Source organism: Hibiscus syriacus, unplaced genomic scaffold (genome assembly GCF_006381635.1).
Source record: "Hibiscus syriacus cultivar Baekdansim isolate YM2019G1 unplaced genomic scaffold, ASM638163v2 tig00112226_pilon, whole genome shotgun sequence".
Taxonomy (NCBI): Eukaryota; Viridiplantae; Streptophyta; class Magnoliopsida; order Malvales; family Malvaceae; genus Hibiscus; species Hibiscus syriacus.
This window is the reverse complement of record NW_024063274.1, coordinates 262,526-272,184: the sequence shown is the minus strand read 5'-3', so window position 1 is coordinate 272,184 and position 9,659 is coordinate 262,526. Positions and strand designations below refer to the sequence as shown.

At 34.7% G+C, this 9,659-nt stretch overlaps 3 protein-coding genes across 3 annotated transcripts; 2 read left to right on the top strand and 1 right to left on the bottom strand.

Annotated features, from left to right (window-relative positions):
• The first annotated feature begins 471 nt into the window (after positions 1-471).
• LOC120176063 (probable pectinesterase 67) lies at positions 472-2,018 on the top strand. Its single transcript, XM_039182574.1, has 5 exons — positions 472-784; positions 856-1,018; positions 1,102-1,308; positions 1,392-1,639; positions 1,722-2,018. Exons 1-5 carry the CDS (start codon positions 483-485, stop codon positions 1,876-1,878), a joined length of 1,077 nt encoding a protein of 358 aa, XP_039038505.1. The 5' UTR covers positions 472-482; the 3' UTR covers positions 1,879-2,018.
• Positions 2,019-3,366: 1,348 nt separating this feature from the next.
• LOC120176067 (huntingtin-interacting protein K-like) lies at positions 3,367-4,939 on the top strand. Its single transcript, XM_039182579.1, has 4 exons — positions 3,367-3,589; positions 3,677-3,732; positions 4,530-4,596; positions 4,677-4,939. Exons 1-4 carry the CDS (start codon positions 3,473-3,475, stop codon positions 4,755-4,757), a joined length of 321 nt encoding a protein of 106 aa, XP_039038510.1. The 5' UTR covers positions 3,367-3,472; the 3' UTR covers positions 4,758-4,939.
• Positions 4,940-6,397: 1,458 nt separating this feature from the next.
• On the bottom strand, positions 6,398-8,230 carry LOC120176066 (DNA-directed RNA polymerases II, IV and V subunit 9A). Its single transcript, XM_039182578.1, has 4 exons — positions 8,049-8,230; positions 7,807-7,882; positions 7,332-7,490; positions 6,398-6,654 (listed from the first exon to the last, which is right to left on the bottom strand). The coding sequence occupies exons 1-4, from the start codon at positions 8,075-8,077 to the stop codon at positions 6,574-6,576; spliced, it is 345 nt and encodes a 114-aa protein (XP_039038509.1). The 5' UTR covers positions 8,078-8,230; the 3' UTR covers positions 6,398-6,573.
• Positions 8,231-9,659: the final 1,429 nt, after the last annotated feature.

The following is a 9,659-nucleotide window of genomic DNA, read 5'->3' as shown; positions in this document are numbered from 1 at the left end:
GTACACATGTAATTTAGGATTAAATTGAAATGTTCAAAAAGTTTAGAGACCAATGTAGAATGGATATCATAGTTTGGGGATGAAAAAGAAATGTTAAAAGTTTGAGGACTGGTCTACAATGATAGTCGTAGTTTAGGGATGAAATTGGAATGTTTAAAAGTTTAGTGATTAATTTAAAATGAAGGCCATATATTAGGGACATATGATGAAATTAACCCAAAACAAATTTGTTGTATCATTTATTTTTGTCTCCATTTCGGCATTGTTTTCTGCCTAATGGGCTAGTTGTTGCTATTATAAGCTCACAAACCATTAGTTTAAAACACGTTACTTAACCAAAATCAATGCACATTATAAACCACAAAAAGAATAATTTGTTGTAAAAACACCCTCGAAGATAGATATTGTTTCTTCGTCCACCCCCAACAATTTTTTACCTTTAAAAAAAGGGGCGAAAACACCAGAAAAATCTCAAGAAACGTATGTTGAAAAGTCTAATGCAATATTCATTCCACAAGGCATCCAAAAACATGTCTCCCATGAATATTGCATTTGCTTCTGTATTGGCTATTGCATTCTGTTTCCCATGTTCCGTGGACGGCAAGAAACCGGATGTGTTCAAACTCGACGCGCCTTTCTTGACGAAGAAGCTTGCCGCGAATTTGACCATCACGGTCGATGCCGAAGGCGGTGGAGATTACAAAACGGTTCAAGAGGCCGTTAACGCCGTCCCGAACGGGAATAGTAAATGGGTTATCATCCATGTTAAGAAAGGAGTTTATAGGTAATCCATTCCCAATAGCATTGTACCACCGTTACATGATGGATTACTATGAAATGCTTTTGATATTGCAGAGAAAAGGTTCACGTGCCGAAAGAGAAACGTTATATCTTCATGAGAGGCAATGGAAAGGGAAAGACCGGCATCATTTGGTCCCAGAGCTCCGTCGACAACAAGGAATCCGCCACGTTCTCCGTCGAAGCGAAAAACTTCATCGCATTCGGTATTAGCTTCAAGGTAACAGATTAACAGCCTCTTTTTTTGTATATTTGTTTGATGTTCATCATCAACAAGCTTCAATTTTGGGTCTTCGATGGCAGAATGAAGCACCGACTGGCGTTGCTTATACATCCCAGAACCAGTCAGTGGCGGCATTTGTGGGAGCAGACATGGTTGCATTTTACCACTGCGCATTCTTTAGCACCCACAACACTTTGTTCGATTACAAAGGAAGACATTACTACGATAGCTGCTACATACAAGGCTCCATCGACTTCATTTTCGGCCGAGGAAGAACAATGTTTCACGTAAGTTTGAATCAAATTTCTGGGTGTTTAAACACAAAACAGCTCTGGGTTTCGCCTGTTTTAATGGATCGAAGCACCTGCAGAACTGTGAGATCTTTGTGTTACAAGACAAGAGGATCGCGATCCACGGATCCATCACAGCACAAAACAGGGCAAACCATGAAGAGAACAGCGGCTTCGTCTTCCTCAAGGGCAAGGTTTATGGCATCGGTTATGTTTACCTGGGAAGGGCTAAAGGGAAATACTCGACCGTCGTTTTCGCTCACATGTATTTGTCCAAGACCATCGTCCCCGAGGGCTGGACCGATTGGAGCTACCACGATGGCCCCGAGTAAGCGAATTTCCGCCATTTCTGTTCTGAATCAAAGCTTTTGTTTTTCTGGTTTATCTGATGTGATCCTCTTGCGTTGCAGTGATTTGTTCCATGCCGAGTATAAGAACCATGGGCCTGGAGCTGATATGTCGAATAGAGCTCACTGGGTAAAAAAATTGACCGACGAGGAAGCTAAGTATTGGACTACCATTGATTTTATTAAAGGCACTTATTGGCTACCTGCATGGCTTGATTGAATGATTCTCGATGATGGGAAATTAAGGAATTATGTATTGAGAAATTTGTTTTATATTGTATATCTTATTAAGTTATAATTAAAGAAATGTACTATGATTGATATGGGATTTAATAAAATTATATATATTTTTGGTTTTAATTTATTGATATCTTACCAATATAATGAACAAAAATTTAGAATATTAGTAAAATTAATGTGATTTCATTAAATTTACGTGATCTAATTAAGTTAAAATTATTAATAATTAACCATATCACTTAATCTATTAATCTATAAGTAGTTATTATAGATTCTAATCTGACACAAACATTAACAACTATTATAAGATCTATTGACTAGGGTGTGCAAATCCGGGTACCCGATTTCCGGGTACCCGGAACTTCCAGGTCGACGATTTTTCGGCCCGTGTCCCGACCCGGATGTTACGGGTATCCGGTAATCGGGTACCCGGATTTTGTGGGTACCCGGTAATCGGATACCCGATACCCGGTTTTTAATTTTTTATTTTCAAATTATTAATTTTAAAAAATATATACACAAATTTAAATGTTCGAAACTTCGACTTATATACTCTAATATCCGAATATAAAATTTAAAAGTTCGAAATACAAAATATAATAATCATAATATAAATAATTCATTATATTTTATATAATTATATATATATATAAAAAAAACTAACCGGGTACTCGGAAAAACTAGATTTTGTGACCCGGGTCCGACCCGGGAAATGTCGGGCCGGGTACACGACCCGCCGGGTAATTTTTTTAGAGAATTATCCGATTTTTTTAGATCCGGGTCGACGGGTCGACGGGTCGGGTCAACTGGATCGGATAATTTTACACACCCCTACTATTGACCATGAACAAAAGAAAGGATGAGACTTTCTTACCCTCATCTATCTATTTTCTACCTCTTTATAGAAATAAAATATTTTAATATCTACTAATGACCGATTAAATATGCATGTATTCTTTGTTTTTCATCTATTTTATATCACATCTTTATTTTTTTATTTTTTTTTATTTTTAGTAATTTTGTCTTCATGACACGATTTTCTTTGCTTTTATGTCACGATTTCTCTTACCTTTTGGTATGTTTTTTTTATCTTCTATATCTTTCGTTTGGTATTTCTTTTTTATTTACTTTTTAAGGGTTGGATTTGACATCGACTCAACTGATCAATATGTCACTTATTTATTATCCTGTCGATCTGCCCTATTTTGGACCCTTGGATGAATTTGGATATACGATTTATGTTTGGAAATAGATTTCTCAAGACACTCAACTTTGATTCGCGATTGTTTGTGGTCTTTTAGTTGATTGATCCCCTATTGTGATTCGTTTACTGATGCAATTAGATTTATTAGCATCTTTATCTTGTTTTCGAGTTTTTTGGATTATTTTTTACTTTTCCCTTTCATGTATATAAAAGTTAGGAGGATTATTCATGTAATTTACTCTATTAAATACATTGAGCCGGAAAGTAGGGAACTTGAAAGTCGGGTGGATCAACAAGTTAGGGTTTTAGTTTTGTTATTCTTCTAGCTGGTTTCCCTTACCATAAGTCACCAAAGCAAAAGAGCAAGCAGATGGAAGCCGGAGATGGAGGCGTTGACTCCAAGGATTTGCAACAGCAAAGCAAAGCCTTCGATAAACTCACCGACCGTGTCGAAGACCGCCAGCTCGATTCTTCTCGTGCCCAATCGGTACGCTTAATAATATAAAATCACATTCTCTTTTTGTATAATTTTAATTCAATCTTTTTGCTCATGGGTCTGGTTTTGATTTGTTAGGCCATGGCATCGATTGCAGCTTCTGCTGAAGCTGAAAAAAACGCTATGAGATTGAGGTTTGAGCTATTTTCCTTCTACAAATTTCATTTCTGTAGTTTTCTGGTAAGAAAACAATCGGAGTTTTTAATCGAACCGCGGCTTGAATATTTGAATATTTATATAGAATTTTAGTCCGATTAGGTGGTTTTTGTTGAATTTTGAGATTTTGTCGGGGCAGAGAAGAGGATTGCTTTGTTTGAAAAAAAAAATGTTCTGTTTGGATTGGATTGGACTCTATTGAATTTTACTTTGCTGTTTGTTCTGTCATTAACAAATTAGGAAGATTGCTCCTTTATCTGGCTCGTATTCGGATACGGGTACGGTTTATAATAAATCTATAACCTTTCCAAGGACCGTCTGACATATTTGTGCTGGATACATACTTGTAGATACGAACCCTAGTATGAATAACATAGATCGGAAGCTGATGAGCTTGATATCCAGGAATTTTAATCACTGTCTATGGGTAGTCACATTTGATTTCAGTTTGCAATATAAGCTTCCTTTCACCGTTGTTATAATCCTTCTATTCTTCCTCAGCCGCTTTATTGAAGGAGCCCCTAAATCCCATTGCTGTATCATAATTTGTTTGCCTTTCCAAACGAAAGATTCGATGTTTTAGTTTTTTCAGTTCCGGAATTCTCGAGTCTCAGCTGCTCAGTAATAACTCAACTTGGTTATGCTAAAACAAAAGTGTGGCATGAACTTCTTTGTCATTACATATCCTCGAGTACTTGACAGTTTTCTTTCCCCTTTTTTTGAATTTCTGCTAAATGCTCGTCTAAAGCAAACATTACATTTTTGTTCCGTACAGAGAGAAAGAATTAGCTGCTGTTAAGATTAATGCAGCTGAAGTGGACATCATTGCTAACGAATTAGAGGTTGGATATATATTGTTCTTTCCATGTATGTAATATGCCAAAGATTCTAATACGCTTTTTTTTCTATTGGAAATAAAAAGTTGGACAAAAAGGTTGCCGAGAGAACACTCCGTGAGCATAAAGGTGATGCCGTTGCTGCCATTCGATCCTTGCTTCACTAGACGGAGCTGGCGGCATAGATTGTTATTTCTCGAGGTCCCCCCCCCCCCCAAAACAGAAAATAATGTGTAAGACGTAGTTCTTCAAAATCTAAACATAAATAGCTACATTGCAGTGGTTATCACTGTAATCTAGTCAGAATCATTTTAACCTGGTTTTAAACGTAATGGCTTTTATGCTTATTGGTTTCCCATTCTATACAAAATGCTTTACTTTTATGTTAATCGTTCCAGCATGTATGTTTTATCTTCCAGATTTTCTTTCATTCCGAGCTTTTACGAGTCGAATTTTAATAATTTTACCATCACGGGTGTGCCATTTGCGCCATTACTCGCAGTCTTAATCATCCAACATTAGGATTTAGGTTTAATGGATAACACTTTTTAACAGATTTTGGTAAGCTACGCATTTATTATTTAAACTATCAGTTTTAATCAATTTTAGTATCAAATTTTTCAATTTTTTTCAAAACCATGCTTAATGTAGTTTTTGTTTAACTTTAGTATCATACCATTAAAAGCTTCACGCGTTTAGTACTTAAACTATTAATTTTAGTCTGTTTTAGTTCCTATTTTTTTTCCAGAACTTAATGTTAAATTTTGAACGAGATATTAAAATGAAACAAAAACTTAACTTTAGGTATAATATTGAGAAAAAAATCATTCTTAAATTTTAGTTTGTTTTAGTACTTAAACTATCAATTTTAGTATGTTTTAATACCTAAATTTTCATATTCTTTCAAAATTTAATGTTAACTTTTGAACATTATACTAAAATAAAACAAAAACTTAACTTTATGTATGATTTTGAGAGAAAAAAATATGAAAATTTAGGCATTGAACGGACCAAAAGTAATAGTTTAAGTATTAAATGTATAATCTATCCTATTTTTTTTAGCTTTTGGGTAAATTCGCCTCATACTTAGCTCATTCTTTTCCGGTAAAATACATCAATTATTAATAAAATTACAAATAGATAATTCAATTAATCAATTATTATAAATAATCGCTTGGTTGAATATCTATAATAAGTGTTCTGCAGCAGGCCGCCATTGAAACGAAGCTTATGTCGGTTGGTTGATTGGGCTTTGCATTGTTTTAGAAAGGGAGATGTTCATGAAAGCATTGACCCTTGTCTTAAGGGAAAAGTTTAGCCATGGTGACTGGAGAAATTTGTTGAGACAACTCAAAAGTGTACGTTGGAGGAAAATTTAGACATACAGCAATTATCGCCATTGATGAGTAGACTGCTAGCTTTGTTCTTCTTGCGGATAATCAATCCAACACTTCATTGATATCCGACACTCATATTGTACGCATTTATGCATATGGATATGATGATAACCTTCCGAAAATTCGGGGAAAAAATACAGAAAAAATGAACAAAACGACGTCGGACATATAGCATATCGTACACCATTTCAAAATCAGAGTAACATAACACTAGAGAACTGAGATGAGCAGCAAAGGAATCTTTTTACCATAAGAAAAGATTCAACAGGCTAAAGTGGAAAGTTTAACCCTACCAGAGTGAACTTCAAAGCTCACATGATATAACCATGAGCTTCAGCAAGTGGAAATTTCAGTAGATAAGATCATAACTAGAGCTCAATACGTATGTAGAAATGGAAACTAAGATGAAATTGTGAGGGAGAACGATAGATTTTGAGATCTTTTATAAGGTCAGTTTGAGCAACGAGTGTCACTAAGACTCCTCAAACAACATTAACACAAAAGTCTTGGTAAAAATAGTTTTTCAAAAGAAGATCACATCAAGCAGCTCTGATCATCAACTTATGAGACCACCTACACCTCAACCTCAATCTCTCCACCGATGTCCACAGTTCGGATTACAGCAGACAAAAAACAGTGTCATACCTTCCTCCCCTCTAGCAGTTGCCTGAAAAAAGGGTTGCATTAGAAGAAACATTACCACTACTCATCATGCATAGAAAAAAATTGTTTCCCCCCAAAAAACATATACATTCTAGATAAGCCCCGAACAAAACATCTATGTTTCCCAGGGTGGGGTGTGAGGGAGTTTGTTTCATATACGGGTAAACTCAATTTTTTTCTGCATTTTCCCCCATGTATTTGGATGCATATATCACCGTCCACATATTCGAATGTCTTACTGACAGATGCTTTAGGGAAACGAAGAAGAGTTTACACAACATATATCCTCATTATATATGAATCACCCTTGATGCTACATGGAGGAAAACAAAGACAAAAAGAAGACCATAGAAGAAGAAGGGAAAATACATATCTCCTACCGAGTATTAATTGTAGAGAACACCCACATTTTTTACATTTTCGATAACCAAAAACTACAATAGCGTTCTACGCTAAAGTTGAAAAATCTTAAAAGCAGATGCAACAATATAAGAAATCCGATATAATGCACACAAAACCTCAAGTTTAATGCTCTATTAAACTTTTCAGTCAATTTTTTCCTTCAATTTTCTAAAACACAAAGAATCCTTAAGAAATGAATCACATTTTCTCCTTACAACAAGGATTTTTCCGGTAACCATTGTATCCATAAACAAAAACTTAAGTACGTAGGAAGTTCACCTGGAAGAACACAGCCTCTCCGTGTTTACAATTGGCGCAAATAACGGCTTTAGTCCGGGGAAGAGTTGGATCAGCAGCCACATCCTGCAATACTTGAGTGCGTTCACCTGCAGAGTGATGCACTTCATTTCTATACACACAGTTGTTTTCAGCCACCTCCTACATAAACAACAACGATAATCCCAATTTAAAGCGTTTAACTTCTGGTATTGAGTCAACAATTCACAAAAACAAAAGAAACACATCTTCTAAATTGGAAAAATTTAGAGAGAAACGGTAAAAAGGATGGAATGGGTTAGGAATTAATGTGGGTTTAACACGGAATCAAAAAGTAAATTAAAAATAAATTATACCCTAAATGAAAAGGGGGAAAACAAAGACACCCTACTCTTAATTCTAATTCTTCATCCCGCATTCAATCCAGAAAAAAAAAGAATTTTCATCCTGCAAAAATAAATAAATAAGTAAAAAGAACCTGGTGATCGCAGTTGCGGCAAGCGTAGAGGAGAATCTTCTGGTCCCTGTCTTCCTTCGGGTAGAGGATATTGTTACTTTATCAACCAAACAAAAGAAAAACCCAAAATTTAGGCGCAGGAAAGAAAATCGAAGGGATGAAAAAGGTCAATGAGTGAAAAGAAAAGAGAAAAATAACTATAGGGATGAAAAAATTCAAGACAGAAATGAATGCATGAAGATTAAAGGGCTGTGAGAGCTGACCATTCGCGGCAAAACTTCATAGTACTCATCTTTTCCGATTAATATTTGTTTTTCCGGGAGATTTAGAAAAGGCGGAGAGCGCTTGGGTTCTTTTAGTAGCGGGATCTTTTGAGTGTTGCAAGCCTCCGGTGGGGAAATTCAGGAGGTATTCGAGCGTCGTTGGCTTTCATTCTTTCGCTTTTAGGGTAGGGTAATTAACGTGTTAAGTATCTAAATTATCAATTTTAATATTTAAATTTTTAATTTTTAAGAATTATGTCTAATGTTTAGTTTTTATTTTATTTTATTTTAATAAAATATCGTTACTAATTTAATTCATTTAGTACTTAAATTATTATCTGTGATCAATTTTTGTTCCTAATTTTTTATTTTTTTTAAAATTTAACGTTAAATTTTAAACGGATATTAAAATTTTTAACGACAGATATTGAAATAAAATAAAAATTAAACTTTAAGTATGATTTTGAATAAAAATTAAAAATTTAAATATTAAAATAGATTAAAACTGATGATTTAGATAATAAATATGTAATTTACCCTTCATTTTAATATATACGGGGAAGAAGCTATCTTTGCAATTTAATTATAGGATAAACTACAATGATAGTCTCTAAATGTTTAAAGAATTTGTGTTTTGGTTATTGAGCTTTGAAAAATTATGTTATAATTATTAAATCATTAATTCGCTTTCATTGTTTTCTTTATCGTCAACTGTTAACAAGTATCGACATGTACAAATGATAATTTGACCAGAATTTGATGTGTTTTAATTTAACTTGATGTGTTTTAATTTAACTTGATTTGATATGATCGATTTGTAAAATCGAGTTTGGTTCGAGTTAAGTCAAGTTTTATAAATGACGAGGTCAAATCAAATTCAGCGTGAAAAATCTTCGGATGAATGTTTTCTTGACGTGCTTTAACATTCCTTACGAGAATGGAACTAGAAAGATGTCCAAGTAGATTGAAATTAAAACAACAAAAATTGGTTGAAGTTATGTGACTTTTGCTGGCATTGAAGAAAGTGTTCTCTTCAAAAGATAATTTCAAGAAAATCAATGAAGATATTCAACTGATCTGCTCTACACAGAGAATTGTAGCTGTGAAATATTCTGACTATGTGAAGCTTCGGTTCTAGCTTTCTAACGTTAAGGAGTGCGCATGGGAGCATATTGGTATTCCAGGTACTGACCTCTCTTAAGTCTCCACTTATGATCAGCAGATGTTAGGATATGTACTTTTGTTTTACATTTTAAGATTGAAACTTCCGTTCAAGTTCTCTCTTGGGTTTGAGTTTAACGGGAAACACTTAGGTCAATTGTAGCCGGCATTATTAATTTGATTTGATTTGGCATTAATGTTATGGGAGATAATATATTCTTCTTTAGTTAGATATATGGCCGCTAGATTCCATTAAAGCCGAAAAGCAAAGGCCACAAGAGCATATTCTCCTAGTCCAGTGCATACACCACATGGCCACAACACAAATTTAAAGGCCACAATAGTATTATATTCTCATAGTCCAATGCACTGCACATGGCCACAAATAATTGCAGGCAGACGCAACAAATCGGAATTTTCAATGACTTGGGCTAATTACCTCATTGACTC

What these genes read in the sequence shown, in the direction of transcription:
- LOC120176067 (XM_039182579.1), top strand. Translation starts at nt 3,473, where the DNA reads ATGGAAGCCGGAGATGGAGGCGTTGACTCCAAGGATTTGCAACAGCAA. An exon ending in ATTCTTCTCGTGCCCAATCG is followed by an intron (nt 3,590 to 3,676) that starts GTACGCTTAATA and finishes TTGATTTGTTAG; the next exon opens with GCCATGGCATCGATTGCAGC. An exon ending in TCATTGCTAACGAATTAGAG is followed by an intron (nt 4,597 to 4,676) that starts GTTGGATATATA and finishes GGAAATAAAAAG; the next exon opens with TTGGACAAAAAGGTTGCCGA.
- LOC120176063 (XM_039182574.1), top strand. Translation starts at nt 483, where the DNA reads ATGTTGAAAAGTCTAATGCAATATTCATTCCACAAGGCATCCAAAAAC. An exon ending in CATTCGGTATTAGCTTCAAG is followed by an intron (nt 1,019 to 1,101) that starts GTAACAGATTAA and finishes CTTCGATGGCAG; the next exon opens with AATGAAGCACCGACTGGCGT. An exon ending in GAGGAAGAACAATGTTTCAC is followed by an intron (nt 1,309 to 1,391) that starts GTAAGTTTGAAT and finishes AAGCACCTGCAG; the next exon opens with AACTGTGAGATCTTTGTGTT.
- LOC120176066 (XM_039182578.1), bottom strand. Translation starts at nt 8,077, where the DNA reads ATGAGTACTATGAAGTTTTGCCGCGAATG. An exon ending in GCCGCAACTGCGATCACCAG is followed by an intron (nt 7,491 to 7,806) that starts GTTCTTTTTACT and finishes TTGTTTATGTAG; the next exon opens with GAGGTGGCTGAAAACAACTG. An exon ending in GAGAGGCTGTGTTCTTCCAG is followed by an intron (nt 6,655 to 7,331) that starts GTGAACTTCCTA and finishes CCCTTTTTTCAG; the next exon opens with GCAACTGCTAGAGGGGAGGA.